The 23,237-nt window shown below is 43.0% G+C and overlaps 1 protein-coding gene across 4 annotated transcripts; it reads left to right on the top strand.

The window, feature by feature from the left end:
* The first annotated feature begins 288 nt into the window (after positions 1-288).
* Positions 289-21,404, top strand: LOC136116379 (phosphatidylinositol 3,4,5-trisphosphate 3-phosphatase TPTE2-like). 4 transcript variants are annotated; one of them, XM_071805228.1, is made up of 19 exons: positions 289-433; positions 1,243-1,296; positions 3,338-3,415; positions 5,779-5,826; positions 7,484-7,645; positions 8,050-8,169; positions 11,029-11,128; positions 11,939-12,002; positions 12,532-12,596; positions 13,180-13,240; positions 14,137-14,218; positions 14,298-14,386; positions 15,639-15,700; positions 16,613-16,693; positions 17,716-17,821; positions 18,468-18,565; positions 18,933-19,028; positions 19,516-19,586; positions 21,142-21,404. In XM_071805228.1, exons 2-19 carry the CDS (start codon positions 1,283-1,285, stop codon positions 21,242-21,244), a joined length of 1,500 nt encoding a protein of 499 aa, XP_071661329.1. In that variant the 5' UTR covers positions 289-433; positions 1,243-1,282; the 3' UTR covers positions 21,245-21,404. The 4 variants fall into 4 exon arrangements, with proteins under 4 accessions (XP_071661329.1, XP_065718751.2, XP_071661331.1 ...); XM_065862679.2 differs by having other exon boundaries at positions 290-433; positions 1,243-1,332; XM_071805230.1 differs by lacking the exon at positions 289-433 and adding an exon at positions 503-573.
* The last annotated feature ends 1,833 nt before the right edge of the window (positions 21,405-23,237 follow it).

The following is a 23,237-nucleotide window of genomic DNA, read 5'->3' as shown; positions in this document are numbered from 1 at the left end:
GAGGGCCTGACTGGCCTGCAGCCCCCCCGAAAATCCACCAGCCCAGGGAAATGCACTAAGAGGCACCAAAGCACAGCAGCAAGGTCCACAAAACGCGAGTGGCCGAGGCTCGGGGGAAGGTGGCGGGCGCTGCCGGGGTGGGCTGGCTGGCGGCCTCCTCGCTCCGGGGGGCCCAGGAATGGGTGATCCGCGTGGGACGGGCCGGCTCTGGCTCGGAGCTCCCCGAGAGGCCCCTGTGGCCGCCGCGGGCCCGTTGCCGCCCACCTGCTGCAGCCCGCGGAGCGGCGGGAGCGGCGGCGGGGCCGTCGCCATGGCAGCGGGCGGTGCCGCCGGGCCCAGGTGCAGCCGTGCGGCTCCGCTGGACCATTTAGCCGCGGCCCGGCCGGGGGGATGAGCTGTGCTCCCGCTCCGCGATTAGGCCTTGCCTCGGCGGGTGAGTAGGGCTCCGCGGGCCGGGCGAGGGAAGGCGGGAGAGTCGGGAGAACAGCCCTCAGGAAGTTTAACGCAACTTTCCGCTGAGCCCGCCGGGGGCGGGTGTCTGGGCTCGACTTTGAGCCTGGCGGCTGTGCTGAGGTGAGGGCTGCGGGTGGAGGGGGAGCTCCCGGGGGCTGCGGCCACCGCGGGCTTTCTCCGCTGGAGCTGCCGAGCCGCAGGCTCCGTGTGTCGGCCGCCGGGCCGGGGCTCGGCCTGTGCGAGGCCCATGGCGGGAAGGGGCACCGGCCCCTCGCCGAGGGAGCGGGGAGGCTGCCGGCGGGGCCGTACCCGCTGGTGTGGGGTCTGGTTCCCTGCTCGGGGCTGTGAGGCTGAGCCCGAGGCAGGTCTACGGGAGCAGAGACTCCGGGGGACGAAGTGCAGATCGCCCCTCTGAGGGGCTGATGCGCGGCGCCAGGAGCTCCTGGACCCGCTCTCCCGGGGTTTCCAGCCGGGGATGTCCCCCTCCCGGGGGTGCTGGCTGGGACTCTTGTGTGTTCCTTAGCTTGAAGCAGGGGAAAATGTTTCATCCTTTAGTGAAGATGCTGCTTTAAAGTTACTGTCACTGTGGCATACTAACTATGATTGAAAAAAACCCCCTTCCTCGCATTGCTGAGTGCCCTGACACTCACGAGCTTTATAGATAAGATTGTGTTTTGTCAACTATGGGGGTAAATGCCTGAAGCAGAAGCTTGTCTGCTGGTAACATGAGTGTGGCTGCTATGGGATGCTGGTATTCACTGTTTCTTGTGCTCATCTCTCTTTATCTAGATGTGCTTTTCTTGAGGCCAGTGGAGCAACAACAGGCAAGATGACAACGGTGAGGTACGAGCAAGGGGCAGAGCTGGGGGAAGCGGACAGGTGAGTGGAATGGACTGCACCAGGGCGAGGGTTTTGGTTTGAAGTATGCTGTGTGTGGTCACCTGGCTAGGGTTTCTTAGCGTATTAAACATGACAAAGAGAGTAATGACAGAGTGCTTGGAGTTTATATAGTATATAGCCTTTGTGTCTCCCATCCCCTCCTTAAAATGCTGTTGTCTGAGAGGAGTGATATCTTTGAGAGAGATGTGCTGTTATGATGGACTTCTTGCAAGTAGTTAAGAGCTAACTAAGAATTGCAGAACACCTAGCCCTGGTATAATAAGCTTCTCTCTTCTAGCATCCAGAAACACTGTCAGGGTCTCACATAGAGCAAGATGCCCTTCTCTCCTTGAAAGCCTCAAGTCTGAAGTTCCCTATACCTTTAAGCAGTCAGAAAAGCTTATGCTCTGTATGGAGAGTGTGTGTAGGGAGGAAATAGATTCTTTGAGTATACCCTTATTCTCTTCCACCCCAGTAGTCAAAGACTAGATGTGGTAGCTTGTGGCAGCGAGCTTGTTTCAGCTTGGACAACAAGCAGCTGTAGAATGCTCAGCAAAACAAACTCCCTCAGAGGAAAGCATTATCTAGAACTGATTTTTTTTGTGTGAGAACACAATGGTAACAGTGTACCCAGACTTGGCTTGTTTTCTTTTTGAATTAAAGATTGGCTTCCTAATTCAAAACACTCACTCTTATTTGGACTTTTTTTTAATCACAGTAGAGGTTAAGAAGGTGACATTTGGTGCATTTCATGTGCCTGCAAGTATAAACAAGTGACCTGCAGCAAAATTGCTGTAGCAGCAAAAACCTGCTTTAATGAGTGAAACATTTTAGCTGTACATTAAGTGGAAACTTCCGAGTGAGTATCCTATAAGAATAGCTGGGAAGCAAAGCTGAATGGCCACATATTGCCAGAGCTTTTCTTCAGTTCTAGAAACAAAATGAGGATGCTGGAGCTGGAAAATTAGCCTTTAAATACCAAAATTGTTGGGGGGTAGTAATTCCTCTGTTTGGCTTGGTACTGAGTGCAGGTGTTGAACCACCCGTACTGGTTGCTGAAACTGTAGGAAATACATCGTAAATTTTGTGCTTAAGAGGGGGTTAGCCCACACTGCAGTGCTGGTGCATGGGGCCATTGTGCATGATGAAGAATGCTTGGATCCTCTGAGTTGTTACACTAATGCTTCAATCATGCTAGATTTCCTCAGAACAGCAGGGAAATGTCAATATTGAATATGTCTATGTAGTTGCTTATTATGCCAGAGGCAGAGCCACAGCAAACACTGGCTGTACTATTACTCCGCACAGCCTTTTTGTGGAGAAGGCTGAATTAGAAACTCCTGGATTTGAATTTTGCACTTTCTCTCTGAAGTCATCATGTGACCTTCAAAGCTTCTGAGGTGGCTGAACAAAAACTTGATCTAAGGAAACCCTTTTAAGGAAGTTATGGCAAACAGCCACTAGCCCAAAAAATGCTGTTCTAGCACTAGCTCAGCTGCTGCTCTGCTCTTCCAGTTTCCTGTCTGGTATCCTGTGCTGCACAAAAACATCTCTGTGCTATAGCTCTTCCTGGTGAAAACATTTATTCTCTGAACAAGTAGTTTACTGTAACAGCATTCTTTGTCACTTGGACTCTCTGAAGCAATTTTGCATGTGCATGTTTCCAATACTTCCAGAGTCTGGACTGGACTTTAAAGTCCTCAGTGGACTCTCAGATGTCCTACTTCAAATCCCTTTATCCTGTTGCTGAACACACCTGTTCCTTTCTCCAAAAGAGAAACTTTTGGGAGATGGATTGCTAATGTGGAACCAGCTCAATACAAGCCAAGGGATTCTGTGGTACCAACATGTGGGAGATCTTTCTTCCCCTGGTACTGTGCCTGTGCTTTGGCCCAGGCTGCTGCTCAGCTGACAGTTAATATTATTTTCTCTGGAACAGTGAAGGGTAGCAATGTGTAAAGTTGACATCTGTATCAGTATGTGACTGATGTTATTTCTTTGCCAGCTCTCCAACAGCAGAAGAGCCCACAGTAAAGATTGATGATGGTCGTGATGAGGATAATGAGCCAGACAGCTGTTCCAAGTAAGCTAATAATATAGTAAATACCTTGCTTACCCCTAAAGTGGAAACTGTTGAGCCAAAATAAGACAGATGGCTTGTTGAAGCAAAGATAAGCCCAGTAAATCACTTGATACTGACACTTGATATGGTACATAATAAAGATGAGTTCAGGAAGCTTCTTTATGCCTCTAGAGATAAAAGCCCAACACAAGAACTCGCTACGAGTTTGTCATATTATGGAGAATGGGTAGTCCAAACTGTGGTGATTAAATTTCCCCAAAGGATAGAGTTTGGGAGAGCACAGAAGAACAAATGCTTCTGATAAAATGAGGTGAATGAGTATTTGGGGCAAATGATAAGCATCATGCCTTCACCATGTCTGAACTTGCTACTGATTAACTCTGTTCTTGAAGTAGTTATTTTCTGTTTATCTCTTGTCACCAGTTACGAACTCTCCCAGCATACTTAGCAAAGTCAGTGACAAGCGAATAGACATTTCTCTGTTCCTGCAGCTCAAGAACAGTAAGACTAAGCCTGTTAACTTAGTTCTTCTATGTGACAACATGTCTTTCTACAATTCCGAAGTTGGCATTTACAAACATATTTCACAAAGGCTTTAATCTAAGTATGTGAGCAAATGTGCCACATTCTCTTCAACTGAGTTAAGATGTTGGCAGGCTGAACTAGAGCGGTGTGTATATGTTTCAGTCTTAAGTGTATCTGGTAAAGATACTTGTCCTCAGACTGAGAAAGCTGAAGTCTTCCTATACCTACTGCATTTGCATTGTAGGATTGACTGGGCAAACTCAAAGACCAACTGGCTGTTAGTGTAATTATTGCAGTGCTTCTTTAGATATCAGACATTTATGAATGCGAGAACCTCTTATGTTAGGCTGCATTCAAGACAAGACATGTTATTACATCCTTGACTTCCATTGGAGAAGTGGATACTACAACTTAAGGATGCAGATGTTTGCTCATTAGACTTTGTTCCTTAGTTTAAACTATGAACCTAATAATAATAAGTAATCAGTAAGCCCAGAAGGATGCTTCCTCATCACTTCAACTATATCTAGCTTTGTCTTAAATTGAGTTACTAAGGTGTTAAGGATATGCACCGAGTGAAATGCGATGCTCAGGTTGCCCTTGAGAAAACAAGTAGCTCAGGCAGGATCACTGGGGTGCAATATGCATTATTGAGCTGACAGAGACTTCCTGTAACATTGGTATCTCTAATGGTGGTGGGAGGGGAAACATAGTAACTGTATAAAACAGGAAAGAGGGTAGATACGTGAACAATACAAAAGGAATCTACCAGTACTTTTTGTTGATGTGTTAAAACCTTTTGGTAGGTTATACTGTTAGTGATATACTTCTAGAAGGTGTTTTCTTTTAAGTGTCCATTAAAAGACTGCGGTGCTCACTGTAGTTAAGTAATCCCAAGATTACTTAACAGACTGGAAATCTGTCTTTCAAGCTATCAGAACCTTGGTTTTGCAGATAATTCCTCCTAACTTAGTTTTTGGTGTAGCCTAAGGAGACTTTCAGCTGCTGAGATAGTTATGCAGAGGCCTAGCTTAAAACCAGAAGGCTTAAAGCATATCAAAAAGGCAACAAATAATCTTTTAGAATCATAGAATTGTTTCAGTTGGAAGAGACCCTCAGGATGATTGAGTCCAATCCTAACAGAACCTAACTCTAGCACTAAACCATGTCCATAACTAAAAACAGGAGCTGGAATCCTGCTGGGGCTGGAGATAACTCCCACATTTGGAAGAACTTGGCTTCAGTAACTCATTTTCTTAAAAGGTACTTGAGTTTCTAATCTGACAGCCAAACCAATATTTCCTTTTAAAGGTAAAAGAAAGATTTGTCTTCCTCTATTCCAAGAGCACAGAAACATAAGTGGAGCTGTTAACAAGTGCAGCTTTTTCCAGACTTGAAGAAAAAGAAAAAACCTCTGGTACAATAAGCTTATATCTTGAACAAGATACCTTGAGAGACATTTATCCTTTAATCATCCTCTTGACCAACAGCTATTGTATAAGCCCACTTCTTAAAGCTTATAACTGGGCATTAAGCCAGATTTCTAGTCTTGCTACAATTGTGACACTGAATACTGTTGTGCATGAGTGCATACTGCTGTACTTCTAGGGTCTGTAGCTCATTAATGCTTTTTCTAACAAGTGGTCAAAGCATTGCTTTCAAGTACTGTCTTAACCTATATACTTTATGAATGCACCTGAATAATCTCCTGAAGAAATTACTATTATGCAGAATTCTAAAATGAAAAGAATGTGAACAAAAGGATGTAACAGTACTCTTGTGGCTAATACCAGTAGCAAAATGTCACTTTTCTTGATGCCAATTTTCTTCTCTTGCAGTGCAATTAAGAGAAAAATTTCCCCATTTGTGATGTCATTTGGATTCAGGTAAAAGATCATGCTTGTATGAGCAGGGTTGAAATAGTCCTTATTTCTAGTTTAAGAACTTGGAGAGTTCCTTGAACGACTGTGACTCCAGCCTGCTCTGTCTAGAAAGTACTAAACCTCCTAACACCCCCAGAAAGGGTGAATTGAGAAAAGTATTAATACTTTGATTGGGAAATAAGTCTTAAACAGATAACTATGTTCTCCAAAGAGAGCTGAAAGTCAGAACTGTGAATGCTGTTAACTTGGATAAAACCTCTTTAATGGCTTACTCCAAGCTGTGGCAGTCTTTGAACAACCAGTTGATCAGTTGTATGCAGTCTAGGTGTCGAAACAAAGTAAGCTATTAAGGACAGTTATTTTTAATGGACTGTACTATGTCATGAGTGGGAGGGAAAGTGAGCAGGCTGAAAGGCAGCACTGACAGTTGTGTGCCCTAAGGCATTCAGTTTTGCACTGCTTCTAGGTAGCTGTGCAAATACAGATGAATAACTACAGTTGAGTCAGAGGTAAATGTACAGTTCCACAGGGATGATGTACTCTGCGCAGATCACTTTAATGCCATTTGAATCATTGAATGGTTTGGGTTGGAAGGGACCTTAAAGATAATCTAGTTACAATGTCCCCTGCCATGTGCAGGGTCAGCTTTCACCATACTAGATTACTCAAAGCCCCATCCAACCTGGCCTTGAGTGCTCCCAGGGATGGGGCATCTACAGCTTCTCTGGACAGTCTGTTCCAGTGCCTCACCACCCTCATGGTGAAGAATTTTTTCCTTATATCTAACCTAAATCTACTGTTCTTCTGTTTAAAGCCATTACCTGTTGTCCTATCACTACATGCTGTTTTTAAAAAAAATAAAATAAAAATCCTTCTGCAGTGTTCTTGTAGGCCACTTTTAGGTACTGAAGGGCTGCTATCAGGTCTACCTGGAGCCTTCTCCAGGCTGAGTAACCCCAACTGTCTCAGCCTTTCATCACAGGAGAGATGTTCCAGTCCTCTTATCAAATCTGTGGCTTTCCTCTGGACCCTCTCCAACAGGTCCATATCCTTATGTTTGGGGCCCCAGAGCTGAATGCAGTACTGCAGGTGGAGTTTCATGAGAGTGGAGTAGAGGGGGTAAAAATCACCTCCCTTGACCTGCTGGTCACGCTGCTTTTGATGCAACCCAGGATATGGTTGGTTTTCTGGGATGCAAGCTCACAATGCTGGGTTGCGTTCAGCTTTTCATCAACCAACACCCTCAGGTCCTTCTCCTCAGGGCTGCTCTCAATCCACTCTCCTTCCAACCGGTATTTATGCTTGGGGTTGCCCGCACCCATGTGCAGGACCTTGCACTTGGCCTTGTTGAACTTCATGAGGTTTGCATGGGCCCACCCCTCAAGCCTGTCCAGGTCCCTCTGGATGGCATCCCTCCCCTCTAGCCTGTTGACCACACCACACAGCTTGGTGTTATCACCAAACTTGCTGAGAGCGTGCTCAATCCCACTGCCCATGTTGTGGAATCCTTCAGCTGCTTATACAAGCACACCCCAGTCTGTACACAAGAGAACACGCTCTTGCTGGAACAGCTTAAAACAAAATTCTGAGCTTGTGCTCTTCAGTCAATAAATGTCAGCAATTCATTCCTAGCTCTCAAGTTGTATTTTTCTTTTTGCAGGGTATTTGGAGTTGTACTTATCATTGTGGACATTATAGTCGTGATTGTGGATCTGGCTATCAGTGAGAAGAAGAAAGGTGTTAGAGAGATTCTTGAAGGTGTTTCCCTGGCAATAGCACTCTTCTTCCTCATCGATGTTCTCCTGAGGGTGTTTGTTGAAGGGTAAGATGTGGACAAAAGTTAAGTCACTGTGTTAAGTCCTCAGGCTAGTAAGGAAGCCATACTTCAAGCTTGGACTGTGAGCATGGATGTTCTGTAGGTGAACTTTCTGGTTCTAGACAATGGCTATGTCTTTTTTTTGTTTTTGGCTGTTGCCCTTCTATAGAATAATCTGTAAAGCACTTTTGATTTAAGCGAGCATCTGGAAAGTGCCTCAGCTTTGCTGTGACTTGTGTGGAGGCCAGGTGTGAGATTATTTTCTTTGAGTCTTCTGTGCTACTGTTAAGAACTGCTTCAGGAGAGCTTGTCTCTAGCAGTAGTTCTGTACAGGTGGTTCTCTTCCTGAAGATTTGTTGTAGTCTTTGTTATCCACACAGGTGTCTGTCTAAAACTCTCCTTTATTTCAGCTTCAGGAACTATTTCCGGTCCAAACTGAATATTTTGGATGCATTCATAGTGGTGGGCACTCTGTTAATTAATATGACATACTCCTTCTCAGACCTTGCTGCAGCAGATCAGATACCAAGGTAAGAATGGTTTGGTAGCTGTTAAGTGTGAGCTCTCTTTTCTTGATAGTTTTCTAAGAATTTTCTTGGGTATCTCTAAGCTAGATGTGTGCATACTAGATCACACATATGACAGTGCTAGTATTTCATGGTGCAGACTAAAGAGGGATAGGAAGCACCTAACTTGGGTCAACAGTTATACTGTAGACTGTCCTTGTCCTGAAGGCAGAGATGACCTAAACATGTCAGTTGGGGTAACTAAAAGTAAATAGTGAGGCCATCAAATGCTCTGACTCCAGCATTTTTTTTTGCTGGGGGGGAAGGTGTGCAGCAGCTCTGATGGAAAGGAGAGTCTGAAGAAAGTCAGAAAGAAGAGTTGGATTATTAAGAGCAAATGGGACAGACAGGGAGAATCTTCATCTAATGGATCTTGAGAGTTACCACACTGTCTTGTTTCTTCCACCTTGCTTTCCCAAAAGTCCCATGGTAACATATGTTGGATTTTTCAGCCATGCCCTGAGAAGGGAAAACATGCTGCTTATGTGCATTCAAGTTATATTTCCATCTGATTTCTGTAGCTTGATCAGATGATAACCTGTGAGAGGAATCCCTTCCTGATGGAGACAGAACTACAACCCTAAGATTAATTTATCTGCATTAGGTTTGAATGAGTGGAACTTGCTTGCATCATCCAGGGAAAGAAGCTGATTGTATGGGGTGTGTTTTTTTTCAGTTTTGTTGTTGTGTGTTTTGTTTCTTTTAAATCATCCCCCACCCCCAATTCAACTGGCTACTGGGCACAAATGGAGAAACATTAATCTAGAAGAAACAAACTCTAGTTATTGAAGAATCCAGAGTTGGACAAACATCTGGAATAACTAGTTTTCCCTTCAAATGCCAGCTAAACTCAGGTTTCAGGAAGCAGAACTGTCAAAGGAATAGCTCTTGCAGCCTCAGGATCGTAAAAGGCTGTTTCCTTCTAGGTCTTTTTAAACATTAATCTGAGTTAAATGATTTCTTACCACCTTTCTGGCCACATTTTTCTAAAGCAACTTCCATTTTCTAGCAGTATCCAGTTAAAGGTAGGAGAAATAGCACTGTGACAGGGTAATCTGCACAGTTGTCTTTACTAGGCTGTGTTAGTAGTAGGCCCGATCCTGCACTGACCCATCCTGTTGTAGATCAGGGTGTGCAAGTTCCTTGTATTCTGACTTGCTGAAGTGGATGAGGATTTAGAATAGGCTTTTGGGTCATGTGAAAAGGAGTTCACACTGATACTCTCTGAAGACACTGAGCTGGGGCATACTATCTCACTTATGCAAGGTCCTCTGCAAAATGTCTCTTGTTAAGGGCTCTTCAGTCTTGCTCTGGCCAAAATATTACTACCTGGCAATATATGATAACTCAGACTTGGCCAAATCACAAATCTTGAGATAAGATGGTCTTGGCACCTAACATTTCAGTAGTGTCCACAAAATCCAACTAATTCCCAATAGCCTACTTGGGGTTTATCACCTTTCTTTGCTCATAGACCTTCCTCAGGAAGAAAACAGTGCTCTTAAAGCACCTGATAAATTGCAGAATAATTAGAATCTGTGCAGCATTTGTGCGGATGATGTGATGAGTGACATTTGGTGGTGGTCCATCGGGGTAACATGCCCTGATGGAGGAATATGATCTGTTTCCAGTCTGGTCTAGCTGGATGTGCATTGGATTGGGTTACCCATTTCCTTGAAGTTTGACTTACCAAAGGCATTGAGGAATGAGAGCTGGTTATTAGTCTGAGAGCTAATGCTTAACTGGTTAACTTCTTAAAAGGCAGAATGCAAACTGCTTTTATGTTGAAGAGCTGCTTCTCACAGTTGTGGGTCAAGCTGGGGACAGGGGCTATGGAGTCTTTACACTGGTGTTAGTTCATCTTTGTCTGCTAGCTCCAAGGGAGCTGTATTTTGAAAACAGTAGGGTGATCCTGGACTGGCAAGGAGCTGAGGGGAAAAATTGAAGCTTCCATCTAGGTGTCCAGGACAACCTTGTCTTCCTGACTTTAAGCTGCACATCAGTGGAGAGCAGACTGTCTTCAACTGAAGGCAATGGGTTTCTGTAATATTTGTCCCCCTTACTGTAGGTATTCATCAGGATTCTTACCTGAGTGTATCAGGACCTGAAATATGTGCATGTGCTACTTAAAAGTATATGCTTATGTAACATATGTCCTTAAGGAATGGAGATTAGTTTGCCCTAGTCCCTAAGGGTATGTGAAAGCAGCTGCCTCTGTTCAGTTGTTTTGTAGAACCACTTGCATAAGCATCTTGCTTCAAAGTTCAACAGCAGTTCAAAGTTGCTCAAATCAAAACACCTGCTCAAGTTGCTGAATGATTAAACACAGGGTTTATACAGATCTATTTTCAGGTTTCTTAATCAAGGCATGATGTATATAGGCTGTCTAGCTTCTCTCTTCAGCTATTTTTCAGGTAGCTACCTACAGTTAAATGTATACTTCAGAACAAGCTTCAAGGAACAAGAATTTAGGGATAACATGGGTTGGAACTTGTTGCTTTCTGGGTAGGTGTGCCAGTGAAGAGTCGGTTTGAGCAAGTAGGGGGTTTCCTAGTTCTGTTAGCTGTTCCAAATGTGTACTCCAAAAAAAAAAAACAAAAAAAAAAAAACAACAAAAAAAAACACAACGAAAAAACACCACACCTCAAAATGATGATCTCCAAGCACAGTATTATTTCTCCAAAATCAGCCTGAGAATTCCTGGTTCAATATATGAAACAAAGCTTTGAACTGTCTCTGAAACAGCTTTTAAATAGCTTTAAACTTTGCATCTAAGTTTAATTGTGCTCATTTTCTGTTATGGTGAATGTGACTCTTGTCTAGAATGGTTATTTTCCTCCGAGTTCTGAGAATTGTCATCTTAATAAGAATATTTCGTCTCGCTTCACAAAAGAAGCAGCTTGAAGTAGTGACCAGGAGGATGGTAAGTTGGCTTTTAATATATCAAAGTTTCTGTTTCAACTTTCTTTTTTGAGGCAGCCATCAATGGTGAGTAGCAAGACTGCCCACAGCCTATTGGTCTGCAAATGATGATATTGCCTAAGCAGCATGTCTGTTTCGTGTCCCTGACAGGGAACCAGAGCTCTGCCTTCAACTTGAGTATAGCTGATAATTCTGAACTTTGCTCAAGTGAGCAGCAGCTTGACCTGGAAGGCCAGCATAGCCAAGTGACTGCAACACCACCATGTGTTTCTATTGATAATTTCTAGTTTGTGTGGTACCTGGACTGTTTTCCCTCACATGGGAGAGGATAGGAGTCTTAATGCTTCTGCTGCTTATTCCAGGTGAAAACAAAACAATGTTAGCTATTGAAGCCCTATCCATTGTAAATGCCTCTTCTTATTTTTGTCAGGGACACTGAAGTGGTACTTGAAGCTTCAAGGGTGTCTCAGGAATATGCAGTCTTGGTTGTGCTGCCTTTTATTTTCTTTTTCCCTCCCTCAGCCCCCAAACACTCAATGACAGATTCATGCTGCAGTCTGCAAAGAATCCCCAGTGTTCTTTCTACTAGAATAAACACTTTGGGGTAAAAATTCTGTATGGAGCTTCTACCTAAAATTTAACACAAATTCTTGGCTAATGCTGTGAACTTTACTATAGCAAAATGACTCTGCTACTCATTACTTAAGTTCAGAGTCTAGATGGTTGGGTTTTTTTCCCCAATAATATGCAACACTTGTTGATCTTTGGCCTTCCTTTGGAAGGCTAACTTTTTTTTATTTTTTTTGGGCAGGTCTCAGAAAACAAAAGACGTTATATGAAAGATGGCTTTGATCTGGACCTCACTTATGTTACTGGTTTGTAGAAACAAATAACACTTTGTAGCCTGTTACATGCTGCTAACACTAGTTATTCAGTTAATGAGTGCTTGATATGGAATACAGGCAATGTTTTAGACTTGTGAAACTTAAGTATGAAGTCAAACCAGGCCTACTCCTTTTCTGTGGTATTTTGAAATATAATTCCAGACTCTGGTGCTGTTCTCAAGGATTAGCCCTCTGGGAGAGAGGTTGTACGTGCTGTATGCAATGACAGAAATCCTTCTAAGGCCTAGGGAACCAAAGCTGAGAAACTATTGATTAATTCACAGTATTTTTGCCTGTGAATTTATGGAGACTGACACTTAATGCTTTCTGAAGCATCAGCTACCATTATTCTCCTGCTCTAGCTGTAGTAAATGCAAAATAAAACCTCTCAGAAATGGGTAGGTGGCTCTTGTAATTAGGGTAGAAATAAGCTGTTTCATAATGACGTAGCTTTAGGTCATGTAGTTCCTACATGTGAGGAGGGTTCTGCCATTACTTCTGATTGCTGTCTTTTCTACAGATCGCATTATTGCAATGTCATTTCCATCTTCTGGGAAGCAGTCTTTCTATAGGAACCCTATAGAGGTAAAAATCTCTTGTCCACCAAGTTTGGTATTTCTGAATGGTGTTTCACTTCTAGGTTCCCGCTAATTTGCATGTGGACTAGATTGTCAAGTCAGTCCTAGTCCTACTGTCTTGGCTGGTTGGAATGACTAAATGGTGGTCTTAACTGTGCTGTGTTGCTAAGAGACTCCAACACAAGCTACACCTAGGGGGATGTATCTCACAATGTGCACACACTGGTGCTCTGATGCTATTGTTCCTTGGGAGTGTTTCAGAGAACCAAGTCAGTTCTGTCCTGGCTGGTAACAGTATGAGTGATGAGAACTGGCTACTCATCTAAATAAAAGATGTTTAAAAGGCCTGCATTAATGCCCTCTAGAGCTATGCTGTATGATACTGTGGAAACATAAATATGTAGGGTGGGGAAGATTGTGGTAGAAGTACTTCTATTCCAGACAAGAATCTGAGCTGGAAAGGTCTGTTGTCTGAGGGCTGTAAATGATTGCAGCTGCTGATCCCACCTCGGGGATAGGGGCTGAGGTAGCAATGGAAATAAGAAGCAGAGCACTGACTACTCTGAACTTCTATCTTGTTATTGCTTTAGGAAGTTGCAAGATTTTTGGACACCAAACATGCAAACCACTATAAAGTCTACAATCTCTGCAGTAAGTATGATTAGCTGCTGACTGTATTGAAATACTGTTAAAGAGAAAAACATCCTTTCAAGGTGTGATGCTGGCAATACTAGATCTCCAAGAGTTCAGTCTCTCAAAAGGACACAGCTGTCTCTGCCTGTCTTCTATCCTGAATGTGGTTAATGTGGAGCATCTAATATTTTGCAGAGGAGATACTGGATGCCTTGCGGTTAAGACTTCCTTCCTCATGCTGAACAATTGCTTCAGTGTTCCAAAATTCTTACTAAAGAAGTGGAAAACTAAACTAAACCTGGGCTAAAACTTTAGGTGATGTTGCAGGATTTTTCTAATGAAGGCTTAGAAGAATGAGATTAAACAGAGAAGTTTTTAACTACTCATTTGAGGTGGCTAAAACAATGAAAAATACTTCAGGAACAACTATCCTGTTTCTGCTTTCACAGTAGAGCATCAGAGCTGGAAGCAGACAAGGTGTGAGATAGAAGCATTGATAGTGAAGTCCTGAAAAAGTAAAACTGTCCCCTAGCCAACAGCAGGATAGATGAGGGGTCACAGGTAAGTGTGGTGTTAGCAGCTCCTTACCACTTTGTAGGTGGCTGTTGCTGTGGCTGACCCTGACAGTACATCAGAACATTAACTTTCAGATCTCTAGATAACACCTATGGAAAGGAGTGGCTATCTGGGCCTGGAGATGATTTTTCACTTAAAAGTGAGATGTGTGAAACTGGAAGCTAAGTAAACATGCTTTTACCCAAATTCTCACAGCCTTTCTGTTTTGATCTGTTTATTTTTACTGTTGTACTTTAAACACTAGTATATGCTCAGACCAGCAATTGTGTGTCACAAGCCACTTCCTTTGTTGCAAGTCTATTCCCTTTACTGGCATAACTCCAGATTTTTCTTTGTAGGTGAAAAAGGCTATGACCCCAAATACTTCCACTATAGGGTGGAAAGGATCTTTATTGATGACCACAATGTCCCAGCACTACAGTAAGTCTTAACATGAAGTATGTATATCATGGTGGTTTTGTGTGGACATCTGCTTTGTTCCACTAATCTTCTTATCTAGGGACATGCTGAAATTCACTGCCAGTGTCCGTGAGTGGATGAGTCAAGATGAAAAGAACATCATAGCAATTCACTGTAAAGGAGGCAAAGGTAGGACTTCTCTTGTGTAATCAGTGTATGCTACAAATTACATGTTATTCTTATCATAGCTTATTTGATGTAAGTATGGCCTTAAACCATAGCATGAGCTAGGTTTAGAGTGTAACTTGACAAAGTCTGCAGGCACTGCGAATAGCAATAGTATAGTGCTGTGTATTTTGTATTATGCAACCCTACTTTTAGGTAGCTCAAACTGGTTCTTAATCTAAGATGGCATCTGATCTCTCAAAATTGTCTTCAATGACTTCCTGCTGTCCTGACTTTAGGACTTCAGTCTCTCAGGAGAGGCTGCAGAATAGTGAGCTACTACTGAAACTGCTGTGATCGAAAGTCTTAAGTTGCTGCTTTGGCTCTCTGGCAGCCAGTCACCCACATGGATTATCCTGCACTGTAATATACCTCAAGCTTTTAAATTTCTTGCAGTGTGGGGGTGGAGTATTGTAGGCACACAAGGTACTATGTGATAGAATACAATGTAGTGGGAACAGGCTAACCAAAGCTACTGTACATGAGCTGACCTGTGAGTGTTATCCACAACCTGTAGTAGTGTGGGAGCTGTTGAAGTTTGTAGGTAGCTGTACAAATAAGCAAAATTTCCCTGTGAACATCTGCTGCATCTTTACCCACCTACTGTTGCTGCTGCAAATACTTGTCTTAAACCAGGTGGTTATGTAACCTAAAGAAGGCTCTTTCCCCCACTTGAAACCATAATTTAAAAGGTTTTGCAAGTCTGAACACTTAAACTATCTGCAGGCCAAAACCAGCTTGAAGGGAGGGTTGGCTTGACCTCTGAGATTTTTAGATTTGAAACTGAGACTATATTGGAGTCTTTGTGCTAACAGTCTTGGTGCCCCCTTAGTGGGGTTGGGGGGTGGGGGGAGTTGGAGCAGTGAAGCAACTTCTGAGGCTTAGAGCATTGGCAGGTGCCAGTCTATAACCTAATCATAGTGTGTGCTTGACTCTGTCCCCACTGAATGGAGAGTACAGATTCTGGACAGCTTCCTAAGTATCTCTAGGAATACTACAAAGAAATGTGGGGTCTGTTTTTAAGGAATGCATTAACAAACTGTAGTATATTGTCTTTTAACTCATTCTTCCCAGAAACATGGCCATTTGACTACTGAAGTGACACTTACCTCCTGTTACCTCTTCTATTTCAGAAGTTATAACTTTGTTTGCACAAAAATAATCCCAAATATCTTTAAACTCCTGTAGTTCAACCTGTCTCTTACTTTTAATACAGGCAGGACTGGAACAATGGTCTGTACTTGGCTCATAGACAGTGACCAGTTTGAGAGTGCAAAGGTAAAACTGGTGGTTATTTTATGATTCTTATGCTATTCCTATTTAATAGAAGAAGAACCTACTTAATTGGTGAAATGCACTAATACTCTGCAAAAATTTTATACTGAAAAAAGGATACTGTGAACAACCTGCTTTATAAAAAAGTTCTTGCAAATATTGCTGCTGTGTAATTTCCATTCTGATGAAGACTATTCTTGGTCAGGAGGAACTGAGGCATAGCACATCTAGGATCTTGAGCTAGAACTTTCTTAAACTGTAGATGGCTTCTGAGCGTGGTTTACTAAACATAGTGTCACTGTTTTGAAGTGCAGTTTTTTTCTCTAACCTCCCTCCAAGTAGCGTGATGTATTGAGAATTGTCTTGCCTTGACTGCCAACATTGCAGCAAGAAGCCCTTCTGGGGAAATGGAGAAAGATCAGCAAGTCCCAGCCAGGACAGATGCATGTGCTGCTTTAGTATCCAATGTCTGGTGTGTCAGTCTGGAGACCTGGATCGCAGAAGGCCCTGGTCACTCATGGTAGTCTGGTTGGACTGTGTATCCATTTAATCACTTGTTTTTCTCAGAGTTTGGTTTGTGAAGATCAGAACTGATGTTCAGCTTGGTCTGTCACAGACCACTTGAGAAATATAGATGGTTCTAAAGCAATTGCTTAAAGCTTATTGCTCTCCTCATTCAATGAGCTCTATTAGCACTCTTTCATGGATGACAGCCTTAATGTATCTGACTTCATAATTACTAATTATTCTAGTTTAAAGCCTTCTTCAAAAGGTACCAAAACAACTATTGCATAATTTCACTTGCCTTCCTGTATTGCAGTTGATTAGTGTAATTCTAGTTTACTAGCCCCTTCTCAGGAAGGGTATTGGTGTTGGGATTAATATCTTAACCATTGAAATTATCTTCCTGTGTAGGAAAGTTTGGACTACTTTGGGGAGAGAAGAACTGATAGAAGCACAAGTACCAAGTTTCAGGGAGTTGAAACTCCATCCCAGGTAAGCTTGAGCAGGTCCAGTAAGAGTAGCTGAACCAGTGCTAGCCTTGTGAGTGCTTATGCTGCCATACCTTTCCTGCCTTGTTTCAGAGATGTGGGTTCCTGCTAATGCTTAACTCCTGAACTTTCTGTACTCTAAGGGCTGGAAGACTGTCAACTGATAGGGTTGCACTGTATCTTTCCCCCTCTCCCCATTGTCCACGCACATTCCTTATGCTTTTCTTTGCATAATTGTCAAATCTGAGTTATGGTATCTAAGATAACAGAATTGCTGAGACTAGGAAAGCTTTCAGTTCAACCCCACTGCTCAAGCAAGATGAGCTAGGGCAGGTTGCCTAAAGCCATGTCTAGTCAGGTCTCGAAAAATCCCTGCAACCTCTCTGGGCAGCCTACTGCAGTGTTTGCCCACCCTCACAGGAGCATGACCCTGTGACACAACTGAGCTGTTTCTCAAGGGTGCACTGTCACCTGCAGCCTGGCCTGGGGAAGGCTATGGCTCTGTGGCTGGGTGGAGGAATGAATCCCCTGGAGACTGCATTCATGAGGAAGTATTAAACAAGCTACTGTCTCAGACCACAGTTTAGGGGCTTTGCTCATTTTATTTCACTGTGTACTGTGAGGTGAAGCTGGTGACAGAGGTACTATACTTGCTAGTATAGAATAGAATGGAACTGCAATTGTCCTTCAGAATGTTCTTCTGTAAAATGAAAGTATCTTGTAAATTTAAACATTCTTTCCTTTAAAAAGCTAGAATATAAAAGCTCTTTGCTTCTTGCTGAATCAAGAATTTCTCTTAGAATGTGAAGTTTAAACACTGCTTAAAAATGTAGATGCTGAGTTTTGTTCAGAGGATTGTTTGAATTGGGGAGAGGAAGGAAAACAAATCCCTACTTTCTTCTTAGCTTTGGACTAAGGAGAGCTAAGAACTTGAAGTAGATGATCTGTTTAATCCTATCTTTGCCTAGAATTAGTCTGTGTGGGGTATAGAAACTGCATAATCTGTCTGGGTTTTTTGCATTACAGAGTAGGTATGTTGGGTATTATGAAATCCTGAAAAACAAGTATAACTTGAAACTCCCACCAGAGAGACAACTCAAAATAAAAAACCTCAAAATCCACTCTATACATGGTAAGAACTCTTGAATTTGGGCATTCCTCTACCTGGTAATTGGCTTCCTAGTGCAGGCAGCTGATCTGTCTCTCTTGCTAACTCTATGATAGGAATGCAGGCTTGCTGGGATTTGGGAATTTAAATGGTACAGTTAAAATACAGTGAGGAGCATTTTGGAGTGCAGTTGCTGCATGTGTTCTGTCACTTTCTGGATGTCTAGTCAAATAGTGGCTCACATACAACCTGCTCTGCTTTGGGTGGGGAATCACTTTAAGTGAGATTAACTTCACATGTGGAACTGCATCCACTAGTGTTTCTCAGCTTGATTATGCACATCTGTTTCTGTACATAGGTACTGGTAATTTTGATAAAAGGCAGAAGTTCAGTACTAGTTCAGGGGGACTTCAAATAGCTGTTCTTGTTCAGTCATTGAAACTTGACTCTACGTTAGCCTGTTTTGCTCCACTAGTAGGATTCACTGCTGCTTCAAAATACCGCTTTCAACCACTGAATCTTGAGCTACCTTTAGGATTTGAGTTCTCTAAAGCCTGTAGAAAGGCATTCTGGAGAGAAGGCACTTTTGAATAGGATGGCATTTGGTTTTCATGACCACTTGTTTCTGGCAATGTATGTACTATGGTATAATGCAACTCTTTCTTCTTAGGAGTTGGGAAAGGCAATGGAACTGATATGAAGGTGCAGATAATAGTGAGGAAGCAAGTTGTACTAGAATGTGCGTGTGCCAATCAAGCAAACTGCAAGGTAAGAGTACTGTAAAGTTGTGTCGGTTGCATCACGAAGCTGAAAGCTGACTTAGGTCAAAAGTGTCTTCCTGTAAAAGTTCAATACTGAACATAAAACTATCTAAATACATGCTCTAAATTCTGAGAGAATGAAAAAGCTAAGCTTTGCTAAGTCACAGGAAAAGTAGTGATAAGATAGTGAAAGGTTTCCACAGAAGTCAATTAAATGTCATAGCTCACTCTGACCAGAGCAACTTAAATTGTTGGCTATTATTTTAGCACTGCTGTTGTATGTGTATACCATGAGTAGCTAGGTGTTGTCATGAATTGGTGCCTTGTCTCTGCAGTAACTCTCAATAAAAGTAACACTTTATTCTATTATCTAGCTCTTTTTTGATTCTGAAAGTGATTGTGTAGTCATTGGCTTGGAGGACAGCCCTGTTATAAGTGGTGATGTGAAAGTCAGATTTGAGTCACATTCTGTAAGTACACCAGCATGAATACTCTCATGTGAGTGTGAGCAGAGGCTGCACTGCAAGCAGCAGCTGGATGCTGGCTGGGCTGTGGGGGGCTGAATCTGTGCTTTTCCCCAGGGACTCCTGCTATGGGGGGTGGCCCTCCTGTAGTGGCTGTTGCTGCATCCCCCACTGCACAGGGGTGCAACATATGTTGCTACATCAGCCTGTGTGGGTGGGGGAGGCATCTGGCTGTTCATACAGTACAACCAAAGTCTTAGTTGAGTACCTGCTACTTCTAACATGGGTCTCTTACTTCATTGTATTGGGTGACCGAGTCCTGAAGTAACTGGTGAAAAAAGAGATCTGGGTGTGATTTTTGGGCTCTTCAAGTGTACTGACTCAAGCACTGTAGCTTTGTAAACCGAACTACTGAGGATAGGTGGGTGCTCTTGCTCTGTAAAAAGGAGTCTTATTATCTAATGGAGTACTTAAACAAGGTCTTTGTGTTTAGGATCTCCCAAAAGGCTATGATGACTGCCCATTCTTCTTCTGGTTCAACACTTCCTTTATTGAAAATAACAGGTAAGTAATCATAGTGATTGCCCTCAGATCCTAACTCCTGGTGTCTCAACAGAGTGGAAAGTTCCTAAACATGGAACTGAAAGCTGAGACAGCTGGCTGATCTTGGCTTCTCTGTGGGTACTGGTCTCCAACTCTCAGTTGTAACTGGTGAGCAGACAGTTGGCACACGCTTGCACTGTGCCAAGTGTTTTAAACATTAGTGAGCTCCTTATCTCAATCAACTTAATCCATTGGACTTTCCTCAGCATTCTAAGTGTTATTAGGAAACTTGAATTCAGAAAGGTAATGCTAACTATTCAAACTGAAGGGAGCTCTGCCATCCTCTATAGCATGGCTGACTGAGAGGCTGGAACTTGTTCAGCAGGCAGACATTAAGATCAGAGTTAGTTATTGAGGCTTGGGATCCAAAAGAAAGGCTCTTTAACTCCTCCTCATGCTTTTGTTAAAGCTAAAAATTACTATGGTTTGCTCATGTTGAGACTAGAAATTCTGATGGAGCTCCAGCCAGCAAAAGTTGGGCTTGTCTGTCTTGTTAGGGGAGTGATATAGAAATGCAGAGACAGGACCTCCTTCTCTTCTGTCTACCAAACTTGACAGATTTAGACAAAGGAACAATGAACTTGATCTGTGAGATATAACTGCTTTCTTCTCCATGACTGGAATAGGAAGGAAACAATTTTTATTTAATTGATCCCATCAGAGCATGTGGAGGCAAAGCCATGAATCTGTTTAAAACTCTAAATTTAATATGCTGAGCCAGCAGTGCAGGTATCTAGTTGGATGAAACCAGTGCCAGGAGAAATATATACCTGCTATCTAATAGGCCTGCAGCAGTGCCACTCAAAAGTTTCACCCAAGTGCTTTGTTTAGTCCAGGGCTAGGGAGGATGCCCCACCAGACCTTCTCTTAAACACAATTTAGTAGAGACTATCTCCCTTTCTGCCTGGAGAATTCTGGTAGACCTCAGGTGGACCAGGTCTGATCAGAAGTGAACAGATGCTAAGGCAATGCTTCTGTCTCTGGGCCTCTACTTCAACCACAGCTGATGTGCAAGTGCTGTTAAGTGATAACTAGACATGAATTTGGTGAGCATTAAAAGTGGAGAACATGGCAAGGTCTGAGTACTGAATCAAGTTCTTGCCATTAGGAAGATCAGTTAAAGTCCTGCCACTTGCATCCCATCAGGAGACCTTGAGCTGAAGGTAATGCTGATTTTACTTGAACAGTCTTGCATTGTGGGGCTCTGAAGAAAAAACAAAACCAGCAACAACAAAAAACCATGCATACACCACAACAACAAAACAAAAAACAACCAACAACAACCCAAAAAATCCCCACAACAAAAACTAGCAAACAAACCTGACAATGATCAAGCTAATTCTATGTTTCTCAGACTACTTCAGATGCAAAGCCCTGTGCAGGCATGGCTGGTGTCTGAATTCAAGATTTGGAGCGCTATTTAATATTCCAGGGCTGAGCTTGAAGTTCTCTTGGGAGGCTGAAAGGAAAATAATGTCTTAGGCTGTAAGATATGGTTCTAAATTTTGTCTTTCAGACTCTACCTTCCCAGGAATGAGCTGGATAACCCTCACAAGTCTAAAACGTGGAAAGTCTATAGCGAGACATTTGCTGTGGAGGTGAACTTTATTGAGCCATAAGGGAAAGTCAGAAGAAAGAAAACACATAGAATGAATCTTTTTTCCTGGGGATTGTCTTGCTGCTTCAGTGTAAAGTGAAGCAGTCTCATTGTGATGTACTTAATGTGTTTCTGTATAGATACAACTTGTCAAATAAACTTACATGAAGTTCTGTTGTGCAGAGCAGTAATCCTCTGAAGAGTTACTTAGTGTCAGCTGACTGTCATGGTAATGAGCTAGTGGATCATTTGGGGCTTAGATGTCTCTATATACAGATAATCCCTATTTTATTCATCTGATTGTCTGTCTTTAAGCAAGAGCATTAACCTGAGGGTGGGTGGGGACCAGCAGTCTGCAGGAGACTGCTGCAAACATCTGACACACCTTCCCTGGGCAGCAGGGCTTTCCACAGGTCAGATTTGGAGGGAGGAATGGTAATCTGGTGGAGGCAGACTAATACTTCTTGAGTAGAAGTCTTGGTATCAGATGGAGATCCATGATGTAGGGTTTTGGGCAACACCTGGCCTGGGAGCTGACTGGGGGTTGGAAGAAACTACATAGGTGCTTCTCTGCCACTATATGTCCCCATAGAGGGTTGAGGAGGCATATCAGCTCATGAGCATGTCAACTGCCTGTGACCAGTTAGCTGGGTTTTCCTCAATACCTGCACATGAGGGGTTTGATCTGGGCACTTGTTTCTGTGAGTTAATGCTGCAAATGTTCACTGACCCCTTGAGCCAGACTTAAACGTGTAGTGCGCAGACAATGCTTATTCTGCTTACAACTGTTTTCAGCAGTGCAGCTCTCCTATGGAGATTGTTCAAGCCTGTCTTGGTGTGAAATGTGTTGACATTGGCTGCTTGTGTGTTTTGTGGGTTTTTTTTATTCTTAAGAACCAAGAGAAGGGGACTGCTATAGCTTTCCATGGATAATAACTAGCTAGTTAAGTAGGCAGAGAGATTTCATACCTTACAGGTGCTTACTGGAGGGTAGTGGCACAGTATAAAGTACAGGTATGAACTCAAGTTTTGCTGTTGTTGTGTAATTAATTGGTATTTAGGAGCTGGGCTGTTGGAAAGTCCCATGGAGTTGGAAACAGCTTCTGTCAGCACTGCACTTCAAGTGTGGAGGTTGAAATGTATTCAATGACAAAAAGTGTTCTACCAGTAGTTCACAGTTCTGGGTGCATGGTAGAGTGAATGTGGGTCACTTTGATATTTAAGTGGAAGTAGCTACAAGTTGTGTTGTCCAAACTACTGTGCAGCAGGCTCACAAAACCTAGTTTAGTTCTATAGATATCCAAGGGTAGAGATTTCACAGAAGTCTTAATGCTATAACTACTTTTCCTTCCTTGTTGGAATTTCCCATATTCCAGATGTGGCTGTTGGTTCTTGTCCTGCCCCTGCATATTCCTTGTTCTGTCCCCTTGTGTGAAGGAAGTAGCTGCAGACAGCAGTAAGATCTGTCTGAACCTGTTAAGGGTGAACAAACCCAGTTCTCTTCACCATCCACCTTGTTTGTGCTTTGCTTGACTTGCTCCATATCACTGCCTTTCTTGTACTGGGGAACATGAAGTGGGATGTGGTGTTCCAGATCTGCTCTCACAGATGCACAAGGTGTAAGCAGAGGGTCAGAACTGCCTGGTTTGCTGGCTCCAGCACCTCCTGTTCCAGCCTGGCTGCTGCTGCAAGGGTGTGCTGCTCAGCTTCTGCAATGTCATTCCTCAAACTGTAGTGTTGCTCCAGAAGCTGCATGTTATTGTATGTAATCTTGGTAAACTGCCCCTCAAGGTTAAGGGATGTTGGTGAAGTGAATGCAATCTCTGCACTTCTGGCTTGAGGAAAGGAAGAAATATGAAATGCTCACTTAGACTGGAGTGAGACCACAGCTGTATCACTGGAGGGCAATGGAGCAAGCAGGCAGATAAGGCTTCTCTGTCAGCACCAGATGTACTCAGAGCTGGGACAGGATGCTGTTTTATTGCAGCCAGGAGAGGCTGATGACTAAGTTCCTT

This window comes from Patagioenas fasciata, chromosome 1 (genome assembly GCF_037038585.1).
Source record: "Patagioenas fasciata isolate bPatFas1 chromosome 1, bPatFas1.hap1, whole genome shotgun sequence".
NCBI lineage: Eukaryota > Metazoa > Chordata > Aves > Columbiformes > Columbidae > Patagioenas > Patagioenas fasciata.
Note: the sequence above shows the minus strand (reverse complement) of the source record. Positions and strands in the feature narration are given on the sequence as shown.

Excerpts from the sequence above, each read along its gene's own strand:
- LOC136116379 (XM_065862679.2), top strand. The coding sequence starts at position 1,283 with ATGACAACGGTGAGGTACGAGCAAGGGGCAGAGCTGGGGGAAGCGGAC. Across the intron at positions 18,566-18,932 it reads CCAATCAAGCAAACTGCAAG|CTCTTTTTTGATTCTGAAAG; the intron begins GTAAGAGTACTG and ends TCTATTATCTAG. Across the intron at positions 19,587-21,141 it reads TCCTTTATTGAAAATAACAG|ACTCTACCTTCCCAGGAATG; the intron begins GTAAGTAATCAT and ends TTTGTCTTTCAG.